Source organism: Sarcophilus harrisii, chromosome 3 (genome assembly GCF_902635505.1).
Source record: "Sarcophilus harrisii chromosome 3, mSarHar1.11, whole genome shotgun sequence".
In the NCBI taxonomy this organism is placed as follows: domain Eukaryota; kingdom Metazoa; phylum Chordata; class Mammalia; order Dasyuromorphia; family Dasyuridae; genus Sarcophilus; species Sarcophilus harrisii.
In genome coordinates this window covers 340,257,044-340,281,390 of record NC_045428.1, presented here as the reverse complement: position 1 = coordinate 340,281,390, position 24,347 = coordinate 340,257,044, and the positions used below count along the sequence as shown (strand labels likewise).

The following is a 24,347-nucleotide window of genomic DNA, read 5'->3' as shown; positions in this document are numbered from 1 at the left end:
AAACTATGTTAATAACCTAGAAAAAATAACAACAGGGGTAGTAGGTGGCTCAATGGATAAAGCACCAGCCCTTAAGTCAGGAGGACCTGAGTTCAAGTCTGGTCTCAGATCTTGGGCAAGTCACTTAACTCCAATTGCCTCAGGAAAAAAAAAGAATTGAAATCATCATTGTTATCTTTCTTTTTTTTTATTTTTTTATTTTTATTTAATAACCTTTTATTTACAGGATATATGCATGGGTAACTTTACAGCATTAACAATTGCAAAACCTCTTGTTCCAATTTTTCACCTCTTACCCCCCACACCCTCCCCCAGATGGCAGGATGACCAGTAGATGTTAAATATATTAAAATATAAATTAGATACACAATAAGTATACATGACCAAAACGTTATTTTGCTGTACAAAAAGAATCAGACTCTGAAATATTGTTCAATTAGCTTGTGAAGGAAATCAAAAATGCAGGTGGGCATAAATATAGGGATTGGGAATTCAATGTAATGGTTTTTAGTCATCTCCCAGAGTTCTTTTTCTGGGCATAGCTGGTTCAGTTCATTACGGCTCCATTGGAAATGATTTGGTTGATCTCGTTGCTGAGGATGGCCTGGTCCATTGTTATCTTTCATAAGCAAAAGGTCTCAACAAAAAAAACCTCAAACCAAAAAAATAACAACAAAGTTCATCTGGAAGAACAAAAGATCAAGACTTTCAAGGGAACCAATGAAAATAAAATCAAATGAAGGTGGCTTAGCTGTACCAGATCTAAAACTATATTATAAAACAGCAGTCACCAAAACCAATTGGTATTGGCTAAGAAATAGAGAAGTCAATCGGTGGAATAAGTTAGGTTCACAGGACAAAATAGTCAATAACTGTAATAATCTAATATTCGACAAACCCGAAGAACCCAGCTTTGGGGATAAGAATTCACTATTTGACAAAAATTGCTGGGAAAATTGGAAATTAGTATGGCAGAAACTAGGCATTGACAAACACTTAACAACATGCACCAAGATAAAGTCAAAATGGGTTCATGATTTAGGTATAAAGAATGAAATTATAAATAAATTACAAGAACATAGGATAGTTTACCTCTCATACCTGTGGAGGAGGAAGGAATTTGTGACTAAAGAAGAACTAGAGATCATTATTGATCACAAAATAGAAATTTTTGATTATATTAAGTTAAAAATTTTTTGTACAAACAAAACTAATGCAGACAAGATTAGAAGGGAAGCAATAAACTGGGGAAAAAATTTTACAATCAAAGTTTCTGATAAAGGTCTCATTTCTAAAATATATAAAAAATTGACTCAATTTATAAGAATTCAAGCCATTCTCCAATTGATAAATGGTCAAAAGATATGAACAATTTTCAAATGAAGAAATTAAAACCATTTCTCATCATATGAAAAGGTACTCCAAATCACTATTGATCAGAGAAATGCAAATTAAGACAATTCTGAGATACCACTACACACCTCTCAGACTGGCTAAGATGAGAGGAAAAGACAATGACAAATGTTGGAGGGGATGTGGGAAAACTGGGACACTGGTGCATTGTTGGTGGAGTTGTGAACAAATCCAACCATTCTGGAGAGCAATTTAGAACTATGCTGAGAGAGTTATCAAACTGTGCATACTTTTTGATCCAGCCCAGTTTGGGCTTATATCCCAAAGAGATCTTAAAGAAGGGAAAGGGACCTGTATCTGCAAGAATGTTTGTGGCAGGTCTCTTTATAGTGACTAGAAACTGGAAACTGAGTGGATGCCCATCAATTGGAGAATGGCTGAATAAATTGTGGTATATAAATATTATAGAATATTTTTGTTCTGTAAGAAACGACCAGCAGGACAATTTCAGAAAGGCCTGGAGAGACTTACATGAACTGATGCTGAGTGAAATGAGGAGGACCACAAGATCTTTATACACAGCAACAACAAAACTATATGATGATCAATTCTGATGGATGTGGCTCTCTTGAACAATGAGATGATTCAAACGAGTTCCAATTGTTCAGTGATGAAGAGAGCCAGCTACACCCAGAGAGAGAACCATGGGAACTGAATGTGGATCACAACATAGCATTCTCACTCTTTCTGTTGTTGTTTGCTTGCATTTTGTTTTGCATCTTTTTTTTTTAGCTGGCTTGATTTGATTTTTCTTTTGCAGCACAATAATTGTATAAATATGCATGCATATATTGGATTTAACTATATTTCTACCATGTTTAACATATATTGGACTACTTACCATCTAGGGGAGGAGGTGGGGGAAAGGAGGGGAATTGGAACACATGATTTTGCAAGGGCTAATGTTGAATTGTCCATGCATATGTTTTGAAATATAAAAAGGTTTAATAAAGAAAATTTTTTTAAAAAAAGAAATGTGTATTTAAAAATTTAATATATCTATACAACCAGGAAAAAAATTAAAAATAAAGTGAACTGACCATAAAAAATTTTATTACTGTTTAAATCTAATTTTATGGGACTAGAGATTGTTTGAGCTCAGAATGTCACTCTAACCTCAGTAATTCTCCAGGAATGGCAGAGAAGGAATTTTGAGTTCCTTCAAGTCCTGGATCCGCCACTCACCCAAAACAATATTTGATTTTCCCTAAATTTTATTGAATATTTCTATTTATTGATATCCATCTCAATCTACCTAATTTTCAAGCTCATAATATAGGTACCCTTATCTGAGTCCTATTTGATATAAACCTTCCAGAGACTGCATGAGAAGTCACACTTTCTTTCTGGTTTGCTCTCCTTTCTCAAATGACCCAATAAATATCTTTCTAAAACTCTTTCAGGGGCAGCTAGGTGGCGCAATGGGTAGAGCACCAGCCCTGAAATCAGGAGGACCTGAGTTCAAATGTGATCTCAGACACTTAACACTTCCTGACTGTGTGACCCTGGGCAAGTCACTTAATCCCAATTGCCTCAGCAAAAATAAATAAGTAAATAATGAGAAATAAAACTCTTTCAGATTTTGGGGTTTGTTCTCATGACCATTGCCTCCAAAGTCCATAGACTGCTTGTTCTTCAATCATTCAGCAGTATCCAACTCTCGAGGGACATAATGTCCATGGGATTTTCTTAACAAGGATGCTGGGATGATTTGCCATTTCCCACTCCAGTGGATGAAAGTGAGCAGACAGTAAGTGACTTGCCCAGCATCACCTAGCGATAAGTAGGGATTTGAACTGAGTTCAGGCACAGTGCTCCAACCATTGAGCCACCTAGCTGTCGCCATAGAGAGCAGTATGTTCTATTTCTTTGTGCTGGGTACATAGTTTACAATTTATTTTTGCAGATAATCTTCGTTAATCATTACATTTTACAACCCCCTAGCATTTTATAACCCCCAATTTCATGTATAAATATCTAAGATTTCTCTTCATCTCTGGAATTTATCATTAGAAATGGAACTGGCATGGAATATAGTGTTTGTTCTTCTGTCCAGTTCTCCTTGCTGGGCAGTAGACTGGGAATCCACTTGGAATTTCATTGTAGCAGCTGGCCCTCTCCCCAGTGACTGGATTCAGGATGCGAATCCTCCATTAAGTGAGCAGGGGGCTAACTTCACAGCAGCTAGCTTGGATGCTCACATCTGCAGCCAGCAGTGGACTGCCACCTCTGGGGAATACTTGGCCAGCCTTCATGCCAGTGGGGTGACCCACTATAAAGTCTTCCTTTCTTGGGCACAACTTCTCCCGACAGGAAGCTCCCAGGAGCCAGACAAGAACACAGTGCAATGCTACAGACGACTTCTTGAGGCGCTCCATGCTGCTCAGCTCCAGCCACTGGGGGTCCTGCACCATTCAACTTTACCCAGACAAGATGGGACCTGGAAAAGTGAACTTTTCCCCAGCCTATTTGCCGACTATGCTTTGTTTGCCTTCCACTCCTTTGGGGACCTGGTGCAGGTCTGGTTCACTTTCAGTGATTTGGAAGCAGCCATGGAGGATCTTCCCCACCAGGAGTCAAGGTCTTCTCGTTTTCAGGCCATTTTTGATGCCCACAGAAAAGTCTATAATATCTACCATGAAAATTTCGCTTCTCAAGGTGAATGAAAATGGGATGGGATTCTTGTGCTAATTGAGAAAGCTGATCTGAAATTTGTAAACCCACAAGTGATTTTGTGTGTCTTTAGGAGAATAACTTCATTTCCAGGTTTCAGCAGCTTCTCTTTCTCCTCCTCCTCCTTTTTTCTCCTCCTCCCCCTCCTCTTCTTCTTCCTCCTCCTCCTCCTCTTCCTCTTCCTTTTCTTCCTCTTCTTTCTAAATAATTTTTAAAATTTTATTTTTTTCTTCTTATTTTCAAAACATATGCAAAGATAGTTTTCAACATTCATCCTTGCAAAAACTTGTTTTGCAATTTTTCTCCCTCCCTTCCTCCTACTCTCCTCCCCTAGACAGCAAGTAATCCCATATAGACTAAATATGTGCAATTCTTTTATACATATTTCCACATTTATCATGACTCAACTTCTTCTGATGTAAAATGAGTGAGGTTGAATGGGAATGGTTAAGGAATGGCTAAACAAATCATGGTATAAGTCATGGAATAAAATTCCATTAAAAATAAAACTATTAAAAAATAGAGAAAAACATAATGCAAAGGGTAGGGGGAGGAAAGAAGGAATCACTAAGAGGCATCATGGTACAATGGAAAGCAGGCTGATGTTGGAATCAGAGGATCTGGGTTCAGACTAGGTGTCTGCCACTTAACTACCTTTATGATCTCGGTGCTATGAAGTCGAGGCTGGAATCAGCAAGGCTCATCTTCCTAAGTTTAAATCCATACTAGCTGTGTGACTCTGGGCTTGTCACTTAACTCTGCCTGCCTCAGTTTCCTTACCTGTTCAAATGATCTGGAGAAGGAAATGGCAAACCACTCCAGGATCTTTGCCAAGAAAATCCTAAATGGGATCACAAAGAGTCAGAACAGAAACTGAACTGATGACCTTAAAGCAAGTCACAACCTTTCTGGACCTTGGTTTACCAAATGATAAAATCAGAAGGGTTGGCTTTGATGACCTTGAAGTGTCCTTTATATTCCTAAATCTATGGTTTTATAATTATATGCATATTGGTTATTATATACATATTGATTATAACAGTATGTGGTATAAATATATATATAACATATATATTATGTAAATATAACATAGAGATGAAATGGGCAGAGTTGGAAGTCTCTTTAGAAGTCATAATGCAAAAACAAAATTTAAATTTCTTAAATCATGAGTAAGTTTGAAGAATGTTTCTTACTGGTTTAAATTAATTTAGAGGAAATGTGACTCAGAGGGGTGAGTGCTGGATTTGGGACTAGAGGACCAGTTCAAATCCCACTTCTGCCACTTACTAAGTTGGAGTTGGTCAAGTCATTTCTCTGAAACTTTGTTTCCTTATGTGTAAATGAGAGATCTGGGCTAGAAAATCGCTGAAATTCTTTCCAGTTCTAAATCTAGGATTCTCTGATCTTTTAGTTATTATATTTTTATAATAATATTTATTAAGCATATACTATATGCCAGGCACTGTACTAAGTGGTTTATAAATATTATGACCTTATAACAAACCTAGAAGTATATACTGTCATTATCCCCATTTCGCAGTTGAGGAAACTGAAGTTAGGTGACTCAAGGTCACCCAGCTGGTAAGCATCTGAGGTCAAATTTGAACTCAAGTTTTCCTGACTCCAGCACTCCCTCCCTTTCTACCTGGCTGCCTCCAATCAGTCTAGAAACAAGGCACAAATAGTGTGCAAAGTCTTGGAGGACAGACTCCAGAATGATGAATCAAACTAGAAGCAAGATCCTAAAGTCTTTGGTCTATCACCACTTTTATGAGTGACTCTGGGTAAGATGGGCAACTTTCCTATGCCTCTTTTTGAATTATCTGTAAAATGGAGATCAGAATTCTAAGATTCCTACCCTTTCTCACATTTCATCTTATTTTTGCTGTCACCTAACATTAACTGGATTAAAGTTGTTATCCCAAGGTCCCCAGGAGAGAGCTTTTGAGGCTCCTAAAAGGCAGAGTGGATCCATATTTCAGACAGGAGTGGGGAAGCTCTCTGAGTTCCCTGGAGAGGACATGGTAATAGGTACCCCGATAATTCCCTGGATGCACCCTCCAAGGCTCCCCGAGGGCCATGCAGCCTGACACAACCTCTCTCTGGGGTTATCCTAAAACAGTCTCTAGGTTTGGATACTTCTAATACTAAATACAAATCTGTCAAGCTAATTGGGGCGCTGCACAGAACCCACTGTCCCATACTTCCCTTGGCTGACTAGGACATGGGTGTCTACTTGGTCTATTTTTTTTTTTTTAGGGGATGTTGGACAGAACAGGATCTCCCCAATTCTGTACCCATGCTCTTCTCCACGGAACCAACATCTGGTCACTTTTAGGTCCCATAACTGTCTCTTCTTAATCTTCTCTCTCCTTACAAGATCCCACAGAATGCTGCCCTACCCACAAATTCTTCAGTGATTGTGCTCCAGTAGTGCAGATATTACCGGATTGCTTAGGACGAAGCACTGATTAATATTTCAAAGGACCTTGGAGATTAGCTAGTCAGATAGCTTCATTTTATCTATGAGGACATTAAAATCAAGGGATTCTTTAAAGTGTAAAGTTACATAGGAATTAACGACAGAGTCAGCACTCAAACCTGGCCCTTCTGATGTAACCTCGGGTAAATTTCTATTCTCCTTCCTTTGACCTTATCTGGTATTTCATCAGCAATTTATTTTATAGCTCTTGTCTCATTTTTATCTCTCATTTACTCCCCAGATTCTTATTTCAATGAAAGCTTTTGGGTTGTTTTGTTGTTGTTGTTCAATAGAATTTTATTTTCCTCAGGGGAGATGAGTAGGAGATATTCTATCATGAGCAGATATGGGAGGTAGCTAGTGCAAAGGTAAGGTAATAATCTGAGGGACAGTGAGAAGGCCAATTTGGGTGGATCTCAGAGAGAAGGGGAAAGGAAGTAATATGCAATGCACCGAAGCTAGAAATATATTTGGCTGGATGATGGACAAGCTAAACAAAAGTTTGCATTTTATCCTAGAGATGATAAGGAGCCACTGGAGATTATTGATTAGGGAAGTAATATGGTCACATCAAGCTTAAGGAAATGCTGCAACATTCTAGACTGGAGTGGGGAGAGTATTGAGTCTGAGAGGTCATTGCAATTATCTAGGCAGGTGATAAGAATCTGAAATAAGATGGTGACCATATAAGTAGAGAGATAGTGGATTTGAAGGATGTTGTTGAGATAGAATAACAGGATTTGGCAGCTGCTTGGATAGATGGGACAAGGCAGACTTGCAAAGCAAAGCAATTAGAAGGATAGTCCCCTTATAAGATACCCTTAATAAAAATAGTAAAGTTGGAAGAGGGGAGTTTTGTTGGTTTTTTTAAAGGATATATGAGAAAGACATATTTGAAGGCTATAGAGAAGGAATCAATAAAAGGGGAGGAATTAAGAATTAAAGGGAGATGGTTGAGACATTAATTTTCTGGAAGATGGCAGGGAATGGGTTTGGGGCACACATAAAGGGACTGGCTCTGGCAAGGGGAAGAGGAATCTCACTGTCAGAAGGAGGAGGAGGAAATGGAAGATGATTTCAAAAGGTTTTGAAATGAAGAAAATGGAGGAGTCCCATTGAATGGCTTCTTAAAGTTAGAAGCAAGATCCTTGTCAATCGAGAGAGTGGAGGGAAGGAGAAGGGTGGATTAATTGCCTATAATGTATTTATCTTCCTTTTGTTGGTTTGATTTTCAGGTGGGAAACTCTCTCTTGTGCTAGGAGTTGACAAGATCTCTGAGTACTTGTTGGGCTCCTCACGGCATCATCTTAACAAGGTACGACCCGTAAGCTTCATTTCCCATGTTAAAAGGTGATAGGGACTGCCAGGTGACAGTGACAGAATCAGACAGACCTTGAGTTCTCCTCTGGCTTCAGATACTTAGTTAATTGTGTGATACTGGGCAAGTCACTTAACTTCTGTCTGCCTCAATTTCCTCATTTGTAAAATGAGAATAATAATAGCATTAACCTCTCAGGGTTGTCATTAGGATAAAATGAAATAGGCGTAAACACAGCACAGTGTCTAGTAGATATTAGGTATTTAATGAATGCTTTTTAAATTAAAAATCATATTTATATTGTCCAAAAGTATTGACTATTATGATTTTAGAAAGTCCTTACTAGCTGACAACGATTTCATGTATACCTCTTTTTGAAAACCTTAAAAACATTTCTTTACTCCAAAATAATTAGGAATTTTTGTTGTAGTGGTGGTGGTGGTGGTGGTTCAATCCTATCCAAATCCTCATTACCCCTATTTGGGTTTTTATTGGCAAAAATATTGGAATGGTTTACTATTCCCTTCTTCATTTTACAGGTGAGGAAATTGAGGTAAACAAAATTAAGTAACTTGCTGGGGGTTAGACAGATAGTAAGTGTCTGAGACCAGACTTTGTCTCCTTAACTCTATAATCTATCTACTATGCTGCCTTAGCTGCCCGGATTTTATTTGAATTTTTAACTAACCTACTTGAAGAGGTCTTGTCTGCTTTGGCCAAGCATTCAAATCTAATTAAATTAGATTACACAGCTTCCTTCAAAGTTCAGTTCAAGTGGGTCTGATTCCCTCTTCAATCCTTATCTCACTTTACACTTTATATGTATTTATCTATGCACAAGATTCTCCTCAGTAGAATGTAAGTTCCTCATCTTGGCATTTGGGTCCCCAGCCCCCAGTACAGTCACAAAGAAGATATGTAATAAATGCTTTTTTGAACTGAACTTGAGAAGATGAGGTCAGTTTAGAAAACGGTAATTTAAATATGTTCTTTTTTAACCATCTTAGTTCTCACTTCCTCAAATCTTGTGGTTTAGAGAAACAAAAAAAGTAGAGCCCCAAAATAAAGCAGTCAGAGCCTTGGGGTCCTTTGTGGGTGGGTTAGGGCTCATGGTTGTAATTGGTATTGGTGTGAGGTAGTTTGTTCCATTTATTCCAATTTTACAGAGAGGGAGTTTTATAAACTTCAAGCACTATACAAAGTGACTTATTTATAATAAAATGAGGTGAGCATACCTGGATAAAATACTCCAGATATCCAGAGGAGGTCAAAATAAAATGGATTATTGCTTCTCTTGCTCTGGATGCAATTCTTCTAATGTAGCCTCCAAACTCATTGGTTTTCAGAGTCTCTACATAGCATTGCTATATTAGGCTGCAATCTCTTAAAAACCAAAAGTGGATTTTTTTCTTTGCTTTTTGAGGTTGTTGTAGTTTTTTATTTTTATTTTTTAGCATGAGCTACTTTTCCTTTTTATTTATTTATTTATTTATTTTTTATTTAATAGCCTTTTATTTACAGGATATATGCATGGGTAACTTTACAACATTAACAATTGCCAAACCTCTTGTTCCAATTTTTCACCTCTTACCCCACCCCCACCCCCTCCCCTAGATGGCAGGATGACCAGTAGATGTTAAATATATTAAAATATAAATTAGATACACAATAAGTATACATGACCAAAACGTTATTTTGCTGTACAAAAAGAATCAGACTCTGAAATATTGTACGATTAGCTTGTGAAGGAAATAAAAAATGCAGGTGTGCATAAATATAGGGATTGGGAATTCAATGTAATGGTTTTTAGTCATCTCCCAGAGTTCTTTTTCTGGGCATAGCTGGTTCAGTTCATTACTGCTCCATTGGAAATGATTTGGTTGATCATGAGCTACTTTTCCATCCTGTACTTATGTAGTTGATTTCTTAAATTCATATGAAATATTTTACATTTATCCCTCTTAAATCTTATTTGTTTCTGCCTCACTGATCCAACTCCTTTTGAGTTCCTACACTAATGAAATAATATTTTATAAAATCCTTAGCACAGTGCCTGGTATAATAATAACAATAAAATAACAAATTTCTTTTCTTTCTTTGTTTCTTTGTTTCTTTCTCTCTTTCTCTCTCTCTCTCTCTCTCTCTCTCTCTCTCTCTCTCTCTCTCTCTCTCTCTCTTTTTTTTTTTGTGAGGCAATTGGAGTTAAGTAACTTGCCTAGGGTCATACAGCCAGGAAGTATTAAGTGTCTGAGGCCACATTTGAACTCACATCCTCCTAACTTCAGAGCCAGTGCTCTATCTACTGCACCATCTAGTTGACCCTAATAAACACTATTTATAAAATAATATTTTATAAACATAAAAGAAAATACTTTATAAATAATAATAATAAAAGGTACATAATAAATGTTTGTTCCCTTTCCTTTCTACTCTGTCACTCAGTGTATTAATTCTCTCTCCCTCTTTTGTATCATCTGTAAATTTGATAAGCCTGCCATATATATCCTTACTCATTCATTGGATATAAAACAGAATCTGTCCAAGGACAAAGTCCTATAACTAACTCCGCATTGAGATTAATCAATTCGTCAATATGTTTGGGTCTGATCAACCAATTATTTCCAGATCCATGTGATTGTGTTTTGTTAGAAAATACAACAAAGATTTTGACCTCCAGTCTATGGTACAGACTTTAAAAGAAAAATTAAAATGGTCTAATAAGAGAATTAGATAAGGAAACAAAACTAAATCTGAACTTGGCCGTCATAGCAGGTAGCTGCAAGATAACAAATGGCAGATGCTCCATAAATACTGATGATAAAACTTAACTTAGAAGTCAATGTGGAGCCAGTCAACATACTTATAGGGTTCATAGGACATGTTGAACTTAATTGGTACTGGGGGGGGGGGGGGGGGGGGGGGGGGGGATATAATGAAGATTAGTCATTAATTGAACAAGATTAGTCTTTGTCCTCAAGGACTAGATAAACCAAACAAGCCCAAAGCAATCTAGAGAAGTATCTGATCAAAATAAATCTATAAATAAAGTATTAGTCAAGTTCATGGAGAGGCAAGAGGTCAGATGCTTTGCTCATGGACTGAAGGGGAGATGACATAGAGAGGGGTGGGATTAATAAGGAAAGACTTCCTAAAAGATATAGCCTTAATTTGTATTCTAAAATGTTGACAAGGCAATTTGAAAAAGGTGACCTCTAAAAGTATCACGGTCACAGGTTCCTGGAACCACTGGCCGTAGAACTCATGACTCTTTGAGGTTCCCAGAGTCTGGGATGCAACTAGCTTTTTTTTTTTTTTTTTTTTAATACAAAGTTTTTTTTTAAATTAAATTTTAAAATGAAATTGTCCCTTTCATCACATCTTATGACATAATATTATCCTATTGTATTTCCATACCACCAATTGTTCAGCAATACACCCTAAATGATGAAGTCCAACCCAATAGTCTAGGATCCATTATTGTCCATTGGAACTGGTTGAAGTCCTCCCATCATGCTCCGACTTTCCTTCCCCTTGCCCTTTCCCTTTACATGGAAATCAGAAAAACAAAATAATTCCAAGTTTTGTCTTTCCAGTGCTTACAATGTACTGACTTTATCTGATTGTTTGTAGGACTTCATCGATTTCCTCTCTCTTGACCTGCTGTGTGACTGCCAAAATCAGGCTGGCCCACCACAGGAGCTGAGTGAACTGCAGGTAATTTGAGTCCTTTTCCATACTAATGATGAGTATAGTGGATTTCTGGGAGTGTATTAGATATTGAAGGTTCAAATTAATGCATGATATTAATTATAATAATATATTATAATATATATATATTTATGTGATTATGTATATAATATTAAAAGTAATATAATAATATATTATTAATAACTAGCATTTATATAGTACTTACTATATAGCCAGAATTATGCTAAGAGCTTTACAAATATTATCTCATTTGATTCTTATAACAACCCTGAGAGGCCAATGCTATTATTATACTCACTTAACAATTGAGGAAATTGAGGAAAACAGTGATTAAGTGATTTGCCTAGAATTACATAGCTAATAAGTGTCTGAGGCTGAATTTGGACACCTGTCTTTCTGAATCCAGATGCAGATTTCTATTCACTGTATCACTTGGCTGCAGAAGCTGACTTTTCAATGACATGAAGTGTTCTCATTTCTAAATAAGGAAGCTGCTTGAAGTGATAATAACTGAATCACTAGTGAGACTCCTATTGAGACATTAGAGGCAGGGTAATCATCATTACCCTGATATTAGGATAGATATTTAAATATGAAGGCACTATGGCATTGGGGTATAATATATAATACAATATATTATGTAATTATATAATATATGCAGTGGATAAAGTACCAGATCCCAAGTAAGAAAGATTCATCTTCCTGAGTTCAAATCTGATCTTAGACACTTACTAATTATATGACTTTGGGCAAGTCACTTACCCCTGCTTATCAGTTTCCTCAAGCTACAAAACAAACTGGAGAAGGAAATGGCAAATTGCTCTAGTAGCTTTGCCAAAAAAGAACCCTAAATGGGGTTGCAAAGAATTGTCATAACTAAAAATTAACAATAAAAATAGCATATATTGAATTTAGCTGGATTTATTTAGAAATATCTGGGTTTGAATCCTATCTCAGGCATTTAAATGTCTATGTAAGCTTAGTTCTCTTGGACTCAGTTTCCCTATCTATAAAATAAAGGAGGTGGACTCAAAAGTTCATGTTAGTGTTTCCATTCTTGCTTGCCCCTATTCTAGCCCCATTCTCTTTCATGATATAAATACATTAAAAACATCCTAGGTTCTGAACTTTGGTCATGATTAGTTGTGAAGACCGCGTATTTTAAAATCAGCCGGAGTCAGGAATTCAGGTTAGGGGAAAGTCGTTAGTCTTTATTCTCAGTGAAGAAAGATCGGAGGTGGAAGGGAATGGGCAATAGCAATGTGTGCAGCTGAGTCAAGAAGCTAGCTAGACCAGAAGCCACACAACCAGCAGTTGCTAGCATGGAACCCAGGCCAATCTCTCCCAGCTTCTCTTACTGTCTGTCTCCACCCACCAAAATCATCATTTCCTATACAACACATCAGGACTTGCACAGAGAGTAGGCAGGGACCATTCTTTATCCAATCATGTATATTAATAGCGTATAGTCCAATTACTATTTAGCCTCATGTACTTGGGACCTCAGTGCATCAACTCAAATCTCAGCCCATTACAATTAGTTTATTTATCTTCCCAGATTCCTGGACCTTCACTTATTCCTGTCCATGTATACTGTCCATTCTTCGTACTTTCTCCCAATATAGCAGACCTCAGAGACCTGCCTATTCCTGGATCTTTATTTTATTTTATTTCTGCTTCTTGCCTGACCCTCACCTCCTATACTCTCATCATCCTTAATCTTTAGCTCATCCCTCTGGGTTTAAGTACCAATCTTTGCCTTGCGGACCACCTGTAAGTTATGCAATGACAAATACATATTTTTTTGCCCCATATTTTACCTCTAGCCATCAAGATGATGATGGCTTGTCAAAAAAGTTATCAGATCAAAGTCCTGGTTTATCAAATCCCTCCTGACCCAGAGGGTCAGAATCTCAGCTCACCTAAAGTAATAAACTGATAAATGACAAACAAGCCCTGGGTCATATGGGTTTGCCCCCACGTCTCCAGCATCACTGCAAGTACAGACAGGTCAGTCAGGATAATGGATGTATACATGATAAAAGCATCTTCTCCCTTGAGTTGTTATTCCCATACTAGTGTGAGTGATAGTGAACCATTCTCACCCTCTCACCTGATCTCCCTGTAATAATAGACTTCATGTATGAGACATGACTGACCAGCTTTGGCCCTGATGGATATGTGAAAGTTTGTATGTGAACTGAATATTAATCTGGTTTGTGTGTGATCTGAATCCACAAGGTTTTTACTCATTAGATAGACCAGTGGTTTCCAAAGTAAATTTTGTGCATTATAAAACTTTTAAAATAGATATTTTAAAAGGACAAGTTAAAGATGAAATAACGCTGAATCTTAGAGTCTCTATCCTAGTAGATTGTGCAATGACCACAAGATAGTTAGCAATCAGAAGTTAGAAAGATGGGTTCTAAAAGAAAAAAAAGGAAAGAAAAAAAATTAAATTTAAAAAGGAAGATGGGTTCCACCTCACCTTTCCTGTGAAACTTGATAGGGCCATCTTGTTTTCAACACAACCCCAGCTCCATTAATCATTATTGCCCAAAAGCCCTTCTTCCCCTCCCCCAAACATTTTTTTTCCTTCTGTTCTTAGTAGAGGTCCAACAGTCCATGCACCTGCATCCACAGCTGTTCAGGCAAAAATTCCTCCCCACCCCCAGCATAGGCGTATCCTGTTAGTCACTGATAAGACACTCTCTCCAATCTCCTTTTTGGTGGGACAGAGTAAGTTATGATTACAGTGTATGTCATAGGTCACCTTACATTATTTTCTCCAAAACCCATCTTTCCTTCTGAAGTTTCCTATTTTTGCTATGTTTATTCTTCTGGTCACTCCACGTTAGAAACCCAAATTCCTTACTTTCCTTTACTCCTTGTATCTAAAAATTTGCCAAATCCTGTCCATTTGAGTTCCACAATATCTCATATATCCATTCTTTTCTCTATATTCACACAGCTACTATTTTCTTTCAGACCCACATCACCTGGACTATTTCAATAGTCTTTCCCTATTCTTTTCTATCCTCCATACAGCTGTCAAACTGGCCTTCCTTAAATACAGGTACCATTTAACTTTTATGATTCTCTATCAACTCAAAGATCCAACATTATTGCATCTTTAACTTGTCATTTTAAAATAACTATTTAAAAAGCAAAGTCAAATAGCTTGCAATTACACCAACAATGAATGAGTATAAATCAAACTGATTCTTGTTCATCTCCCAATATGCTTCCTGCTTTTGGAAGCATTAGATTGAGTGATCTCAGTTCCTGACTAGTTTTTGTTTCTTTGCAGATCATCGATCCCAAAGTGAAAGTTTTCATCTTCAGCCTAAAATTTCACAACTGTGTTCCCTTGAAGGAGAAATCAGTCCAAGTCCTGTTGAACACAATCAAAGGTCAGTAGGAAATTCCCAGAGAGGCTGAAATTGGCTTTAGTGACCCGACTATTAATCTCTAAGGTGCTTTCCTGCTCTAAATCTTATAATCTGTGAAAGACTAAGGTGCAAACATGGAAAGATAGTAAATAAATAGGGTCAGAAAACAAGAACAACGTCTCTGCTGGGAATTTTATTGTACTTCCTGCTCCTTTTCTCCCAACTCCCCTGCCTTATGCCAGCTCCCATGGCATTTTGGAGATGATTCTCTTGGTGGTGTCTGGAGTAGCACAAATTTAAAGAAGCTCTGTGGTGCAAGGCTAAAAATCAGGAAACTTAGGGTCTAATTATAGGTGCGAGGACACTGAGCCTGTTTTCTTATATGCTCAATGAAATAAGCAACTACCCTGGCTTCTTCCCAGGCTTGTTACGATGGAGACGGCTCACTTTTATATCACATTTAAGGTTTACATAATTCTATCCTTATAAAGTACCTGTCCCAGAGGGATAGGCAGCAAGGTATCATTACCCAAAGTACAGATGAGGAAACTGAGGCAGAGATCAATGTTCACATAGCTAGTAAGTATCAGAATTGGACTAGTACTCTGCTCACTCAACTCCAAGACCAGTTTTTTCCCCCCTAAATCACCCTGACTTTTATTGGGATAATATGAATAAGGTTGATTCATTAGTTTTGGAGGAACTTTGAAAGGTATATATGTCCAAAGTGTAAGCTCATTTATTAAATGTGGCAGGATTTTATTAGGCAGGAACTCAAAGGAAGAATCAGAGCGTTTGAACAGGTATCCCAGTTTTTCCTAGCAAAAACTGGGCCAAGGTCTAGCTGAAAAGAGGAATTCCTAAAGGGGGTGAGGTGGCTAGGTGAATGGAGGCTCAGACCTGGAGGAGAAAGACTTTTCCTGAGTTCTGATCTGGCACCAGATAGTCCCTGTGTGGGCAAGTCACTCAACCTTGTTTACCTCAGTTAAAAAATGAACCTGAAGAGGAAATGGCAAATCATTCCATAATCTTTGCCCAGAAAACTCTAGATGGGGTCACAAAGCGTTGGACATGTTTGAAATGAAGACCCAGATCAACTGAGTTTCTGTGAGATTCGGTTTTTCCATTGGCAAAAGGGCTGATCCAATTGGTTACCTGTTTGTCTCTCGGGCCAACTAGGTAACAAAACGAGTTTAAGTCCATGGTAGGATATTTACTCATTTGTTGACACATTCTACTTAGTTTTAATTGAGTAAATTGCCCTCACAAAGATCAGTTTTAATTGAATAAATCACCCTAACAAAAATGTTAGGAAAATTTTTTTCTCATCCTCATTAATTCCTCAACCTATGAAGGAACGAGAGGCAGTGTGTTGCAGTAGAGTAAGAGCTGACCGGAAGTCAGGGAGATCCGTGTTCATCTGTAACACATTCTGAATGTATGACCCTGAATAAGTCATTTAATTTCTCAAGTCTCCAGGGACCTGTCCCAACCTGCACCAACAGAAGAAGCTTCCCCATGTAGAAGGCCCTCATACTGGTGAAATCATAGGTTCACTCCATGTCTTTTTGAAGAAAATGATAATTCCCAGGGCAGGTAATAAAAGGACATTTAATCTGTTGCCTAGTTTTCATAAAGCTCTTTTAAGGCTCTAAGAAAACTCCTAAAGATGGACACCTTTCCTGCCCGGCAGTCTGCATGTGTGATTTAACAAACTTCTTATTTTACAGCCATAAATAAAGACCAAGTACTGACCATTGGGTTTGATGTCAGTGAATTCCTACAGTGTCCTTTCAGTGCCAAGAAAAGGTAAGACTAATTTTCTTCTGTTTGAGAAAGGCTGATCTCGGTATATGGGTAATAATTCTCACTAAATATCCATGTAACCCCAGACAAGTAATTTTATCTTTCTGATAAATGAAATCAAATCTCATTTTGTCACTCAGTTTTCCTCCCTCAATTGTAAGGATATGCTGCTGTTAGGAAAACAATATGAAAGCACTCTCAATGGTCTATAAAATGTTGCTTGGAGACTGTCAAACAGCATTTCCTGGAGCAAGCTGGAAAATAGAATCTGGTTTCCCAGGCCTTCAAATATTTCCCTTTCACTCTCTTCGAGCATTTATTTGTACTCATATATCATCCCTTACATTTGAATCGAACTTTACAATTTTATTCTGACAGTTAGGAAGTGCAGTAGCTAGAATATTCGGGACTTGGAGTTAACAAGACCTTGAGTTCAAATTCAGTCCGAGACATTTACTAGCTATGTGACTTGGGACAAATTATTTATCCTCTGTCTGCCTCAGTTTTTTTACCAGTAAAATGCAGATAATAATAGCACTACCTTCACTTTACAGGGAAGATAAAATGATATAATATTACCTTGCAGGGGAGGGTTCTTTCTTCTCCTAAGCCAGGATGGCCTAAGTGATGGCCTCTTCCCATTAGACTTCTATGGACTTCTGTCCAATGCCATTTATATTAACTAGCCAGAAATCAGCTAGTGGTTTTGGTTCAGACCAAGTGGTTTTGGCAGTCCGACCAAGAGAGCTCTGTACCAGGAGATCGGGGTCTCTAAGTTGCTCCAAGACCAGAATTATCAGAGACTCAGTTTCTCTGTCTTTAAAGAAAGATACTGAAGGGATAAGAATTAGACCCAGGATTTCTTTTATTTTATTGGTAAAGGTATGCTGAAGAGAGCTCACTCTCTATTATATCACCTTCACAGCTGAGAATTGCATAAAGCAGTAGTTTGACACTCTAGCTTTCTTTGTATGTGGACACTCAAGCAGTTAATGTCAAACTCAAAAAAGAATGGAGGCCACTAAATTCAGCTCCATGTTAACTTAGAAAACAGTTTGTGTTCTAGTGTACTATTATTTATTTTATCATATATTTTTCAATTCCATTTTAATCTGGTTCCAGAGACCTCAAAAATATTGCAGGCAGCCTGACTAACTGCTGAAAGAACTTAAGCTTTGGCTTTTAGAAAAAGGTCAGGTGCCGTGTCAACCCAAAGGAGAGAGGCAATTCGTGATAAAGCAATTTATCTTCTTTGTTGATGATCTCTGACCTCTGCCACGCCATCAGGGAGGATCAATAATAATCATTTACAGTTTTCTAAAACTGCAGATACTTTCATAACAATCTCAGGAGGCAAATAATGTCAATGTTATTGCCATCATTCTACAGACAAGTAAATTGAGGTTCTGAAAAGTGACAACCTCAAAATCATACCAGTAACTAATGGCAGAACTAAGACTCTAACCTAGGTCTTCTTTGCCTCCTTGGAGCATAGTACACTAGACTTGGAGATTGGAAAATGTGGGTACCCATTCTCCTGCAGTACCATCTGGGCAGGTCACTTAAACTTTCCATGCTCTGTTTCCTCACTGTAAAACAGGTAGGTTGTCTTTTTATCTCTAAGGTCCCTTCCTGCAATAGATCTAAATCCTAGGAATCCAAGTCACTCCCCTGCAAAAGGCCAAGGATGCAAACAGAAAGAAGGGCTTGGGTGAGTGAAAGCCAGACTGAGTAGCTGAGTATTTGTCAGCAAATGCTGGTGATCTTTGGCTTAGCAGGCGTTTCAGACACATCCTCTCCTTCCTTCTTCTCTATCCAGATGGATAATTGAGAATTGACTCTAATTATAGAATCACAAGATTTCAGAATCTTCCAACCTTCCCCCCAAGGCATGAATCATTTGTCATTCCTGACAAGTGGTCATCTAGCCTCCTTTGGAAGACTTCTTGGTGCCTCCTGAGGTAGCTCCCACCTTTGGACCCCTTTCACTATTACAAAGATCTTCCTTAGACTGAATTTAAACTTGACTTTTTGTAACATTTAAGCTATTTTTGGAAGCTTCACAAAATAAACCTAATCTCCCTTCTACGAGATAATCCTTGAGGCAGCTGGGGGTGCAGTAAATAGAGCTGGGTCAAGAGTTAGGGAGACAAATATGTATAGAGGAATTGCACATGTTTAACATATACTGGATCACTTGCTGCCTAGGGGAGGGAGTAGGGGGAAAAGGAGAGAAAAACTTAGAACACAGGCTTTTGTAGGGGTGAATACTGGAAATTATCCATGTATATATTTTGAAAATAAGAAGCTTTAATTAAAAGAAAAATAAAATAAACAAAGTAAAAAAAAGGGAGTTAGGAAGACAAGTTCAAATCCAGCTTCAGATAGTTACTAGATGTATTATCCTTGGCAACTCAACTTCTATTTTCCAAACATTGGGCGATTTATCTAGAGTCACAAGGCAATATGTGTTAGAAGCAAGCCTTGAATCTAAGTCTTTCTGATTCCAAAGTGATGGCTCTGTCCATTTTTCCCAGGTTGCCTCTCTGTTATCATATTATCACTTTTTTGAACAGCAATAAAAAAATTAACTGAATGTTTTGTGATTCTGATAGCCAAACTTGGGCACTGGAGGAGGGTGAAGGTGGAGTCTGTGAATATGGGATATTGCAGACTGTCCAGTCAACAAGCATTTATTAAGTACCTATTATGTCCCAGGCATTGGGTTAGACCTAGGGACAGAAGGAAAAGCAAAAAAAGAATTCCTGACCTCAGTGAGCTCACAGTTTAATGAGGGAGGCAACGTGCAAACAACTATATGCAAAAAAAAAAAAAAAAAAAAAAAAAAGTTAGACATAGGAATAACAGGAAATAATTTCTGAAGGGAAATACTAGAATTAAGTGAGATTAGGAAAGACTAATTGTAGAAGACAGTGTTTTGGCTAAGAAAGCCAGGAGGCAAAGATGAGGAATTTTCAGGCTTTGAGTCATTAGATGTCTTCTGTGGAGGCTGCTGTCACTGGATTGCAAATTATATGAAGGGAAATAAGATGTAAGAAGACTAGAAAAGTAGGAAGGGTTTAGGTTATGAAGGGATTTAAAAAATAAACAGAGGTTTTTATATTTGATCTTGAAGATGATAGGGAGCCACTGAAGTTTATCGGGCAGGGGATGACATGGGTAAACTTGCATTTTAAGATCATTTTGACAGCTGAGAAGATGGCCTGAAATGGGGAAAAATCCAGAGGCAAAGATAACCACCAGCAGGCTAGGACAGTGTCAGAGGAAGGTAGTGGGGTGATGGACAAGAGATACTGCAAAGATGGACTCTATGGGACATGATAACTGATTGGATTTGAGAAGGGAGAGAGACAGGGAAGAGTTGATAATGGCAACTTGTTTGAAAGCTTGAATGGCTGATAAGATAATGGAGACCTTGACAGAGGTAGGGAAATTAGGAAGAGGGAATGGTTTAATTCCAAGGAAGGTAAAGTGTTTAGTTTTATATGTTAAATTTAAGATGTCTATGGGCCATCTAATTTGAGGTCAACAGGCAGTTGGAAATATGAGACTGAAAGTTAAGAGATAAGGGCTGGATCTGATCTGAGAAAAAGATTTGAGAACTATCTGCACAGTAATGATCACTGAATCCATGGGAGTTAACCAAATGAAGTAGTATAGAGTGAGAAGAGAAGAGGCTGCTTGCCATCTAGGGGAGGGGGTGGAGGGAGAGAGGGAAAAATCAGAACAGAAGTGAGTGCAACAGATAATGTTGTAAAAAATTACCCTGGCATGGGTTCTGTCAATAAAAAGTTATTATAATAAAAAAAAATGAAATTAAAAAAAAAAAAGAGAGAGAGAAGAGGCTCTGGAACAGCACCTTGGGAAAAACCCACAGTTAGCAGAAATGATATGGTTGAAGATCTAGCAAAGAACACTAGACCACAAACTACTAGAGAGCAGGATTTTTTTTATTTTGTTTTGTCTTGTCTGGAGTGAGGGTGTTTCCATCATTGGCCTTTCTTTGTATCTCCAATGTCTGACACACTGTAGAGGTCTTCTCAAGTTTAGCCACCAAAGGTAAGAGAGATGGAGAAAAATAGCTTTCAGATGAACAAATCATAATTATAGTAAATGCCACTGGCCTTCCTGAGTTCCTTTAAGTTTCAACTAGCATCCTGTCTCCTACAAGAAATCTTGCCCCAACCCGTTTTAATTCCAGTGCCTTCTATTATTTCCCATTTACCCTGTATATAGCTTGCATTTTATATATATGTATATATATACATATATATATAAAATGTAAACTATATATGTGTATTTTCATGTTGTCATGTGCCCTCCCCTCATTAGACTGAAGCTCCTTGAAGAGACTTCTGTCTTTTGCATCCCCAGTGCTTAATACAGTACCTGACACATAGTAGGTGCTTAATATTCTTACATTGCCCATGTTATATTGTAGATGCATTCATCCGCCCTTCCCTCATTAGACGGAAGCTCCTTGAAGAGACTTCTGTCTTTTGCATCCCCAGTGCTTAATACAGTACCTACAACATAGTAGGTGCTTATTATTTTTACATTGCCCATGTTATATTGTAGATGCATTCATCCGCCCTCCCTCATTAGAGCGAAAGCTCCTTGAAGAGACTTCTGTCTTTTGCATCCCAATGCTTAACCTAGTACCTGACACATAGTAGAGTGCTAAATATTTTACATTGCCCATGTTATATTGTAGATGCATTCATCCGCCCTTCCCTCATTAGACGGAAGCTCCTTGAAGAGACTTCTGTCTTTTGCATCCCCAGTGCTTAACCTAGTACCTGACACATAGTAGGTGCTTAATATTTTTACATTGCCCATGTTATATTGTAGATGCATTCATCCGCCCTCCCCTCATTAGACGGAAGCTCCTTGAAGAGACTTCTGTCTTTTGCATCCCCAGTGCTTAATACAGTACCTGACACATAGTAGGTGCTTAATATTTTTACATTGCCCATGTTATATTGTAGATGCATTCATCCGCCCTCCCCTCATTAGACGGAAGCTCCTTGAAGAGACTTCTGTCTTTTGCATCCCCAGTGCTTAACCTAGTACCTGACACATAGTAGGTGCTTAATATTTTTACATTGCCCATGTTATATTGTAGATGCATTCATCCGCCCTCCCCTCATTAGACGGAAGCTCCTTGAAGAGACTTCTGTCTTTTGCATCCCCAGTGCTTAATACAGTACCTGACACATAGTAGGTGCTTAATATTCTTACATTGCCCATGTTATATTGTAGATGCATTCATCCGCCCTCCCCTCATTAGACGGAAGCTCCTTGAAGAGACTTCTGTCTTTTGCATCCCCAGTGCTTAATACAGTACCTGACACATAGTAGGTGCTTAATATTCTTACATTGCCCATGTTATATTGTAGATGCATTCATCCGCCCTCCCCTCATTAGACGAAGCTCCTTGAAGAGACTTCTGTCTTTTGCATCCCCAGTGCTTAATACAGTACCTGACACATAGTAGGTGCTTAATATTCTTACATTGCCCATGTTATATTGTAGATGCATTCATCCGCCCTCCCCTCATTAGACTGAAGCTCCTTGAAGAGACTTCTGTCTTTTGCATCCCCAGTGCTTAACCTAGTACCTGACACATAGTAGGTGCTTAATATTCTTACATTGCCCATGTTATATTGTAGATGCATTCATCCGCCCTCCCCTCATTAGACTGAAGCTCCTTGAAGAGACTCCTGTCTTTTGCATCCCCAGTACTTAACCTAGTACCTGACACATAGTAGGTGCTTAATATTTTTACATTGCCCATGTTATATTGTAGATGCATTCATCCGCCCTCCCTCATTAAGGTAGCTCCTTGAAGAGACTTCTGTCTTTTGCATCCCCAGTGCTTAACCTAGTACCTGACACATAGTAGGTGCTTAATATTTTTACATTGCCCATGTTATATTGTAGATGCATTCATCCGCCCTCCCCTCATTAGACTGAAGCTCCTTGAAGAGACTTCTGTCTTTTGCATCCCCAGTGCTTAACCTAGTACCTGACACATAGTAGGTGCTTAATATTTTACATTGCCCATGTTATATTGTAGATGCATTCATCCGCCCTTCCCTCATTAGACGGAAGCTCCTTGAAGAGACTTCTGTCTTTTGCATCCCCAGTGCTTAATACAGTACCTGACACATAGTAGGTGCTTAATATTCTTACATTGCCCATGTTATATTGTAGATCATTCATCCCCCTCCCCTCATTAGGCAGGCTCCTTGAAGAGAGACTTCTGTCTTTTGCATCCCAGTGCTTAACCTAGTACCTGACACATAGTAGGTGCTTAATATTTTACATTGCCCATGTTATATTGTAGATGCATTCATCCGCCCTCCCTCATTAGACCGAAGGCTCCTTGAAGAGACTTCTGTCTTTGCATCCCAGTGCTTAACCTAGTACCTGACACATAGTAGGTGCTTAATATTTTTATTGCCCATGTATATTGTAGATGCATTCATCCACCTCCCTCATTAGACTGAAGCTCCTTGAAGAGACTTCTGTCTTTGCATCCCAGTGCTTAACCTAGTACCTGACACATAGTAGGTGCTTAATATTCTTACATTGCCCATGTTATTTGTAGATGTATTCATCCGCCCCTCCTCATTAGACTGAAGCTCCTTGAAGAGACTTCTGTCTTGCATCCCAGTGCTTAACCTAGTACCTGACACATAGTAGGTGCTTAATATTTTTACATTGCCCATGTTATATTGTAGATGATTCATCCCCTCCCCTCTTGACTAGCCTAAGAGACTCCCTGTCTTTTGATCCCATTAACCTATACCTGACACATAGTAGGTGTTAATATTTTACATTGCCCATGATATTGTAAGCATTCATCCGCCCTTCCTCATTAGCGGCCCTTGAAAGACTTGCTTTGATCCCAGTGCTTAATAAGTACCTGAACCATAGTAGTCTTAATATTTTACATTGCCCATTTATTTGTAGATGCATTCATGCCCTCCCTCATTGACGGCCCTTAAGAGACTTCTGTCTTTTGCATCCCAGTGTTAATACATACCTAACATAGTAGGTGTTTATTTTAATTTATGTTATTTGTAGTCATTTCTCCCCCCTTCCTCATTAACTGGCTCCTTAAGAGACTTCTGTCTTTTGATCCCCAGTGTTAACCGTACCTGACACATAGTAGGTGTTAATATTTTTCATTGCCCATTTATTTGTAGATGATTCATCCGCCCCCTCATTAGCGAGCCCGAAGACTTCTGCTTTTGCTCCCCAGTGTTAACCTAGTACCTGACACATAGTAGGTGCTTAATATTTTACATTGCCATGTTATATTGTAGATGCATTCATCTGCCCTCTCCCTCATTAGACCGAAGCTCCTTGAAGAGACTCTGTCTTTGCATCCCCAGTGCTTAACCTAGTACCTGACACATAGTAGGTGCTAATATTTCTACATTGCCATGTTATATTGTAGATGCATTCATCCCCTCCCTCATAGACGGAAGCTCCTTGAAGAGACTTCTGTCTTTTGCGTCCCCAG

At 38.3% G+C, this 24,347-nt stretch overlaps 1 protein-coding gene across 1 annotated transcript in view; it reads left to right on the top strand.

The window, feature by feature from the left end:
- Positions 1–3,428: 3,428 nt before the first annotated feature.
- Positions 3,429–24,347, top strand: part of LCT (lactase) — a 46,871-nt gene continuing 25,952 nt past the window's right edge. Inside the window, exons 1-5 of the mRNA XM_031961295.1 lie at positions 3,429–4,077; positions 7,804–7,892; positions 11,517–11,600; positions 14,905–15,007; positions 16,705–16,795. Of these exons, the coding sequence (XP_031817155.1) occupies positions 3,429–4,077; positions 7,804–7,892; positions 11,517–11,600; positions 14,905–15,007; positions 16,705–16,795 (1,016 nt within the window). The remainder of the gene's footprint in view (positions 4,078–7,803; positions 7,893–11,516; positions 11,601–14,904; positions 15,008–16,704; positions 16,796–24,347) is intronic.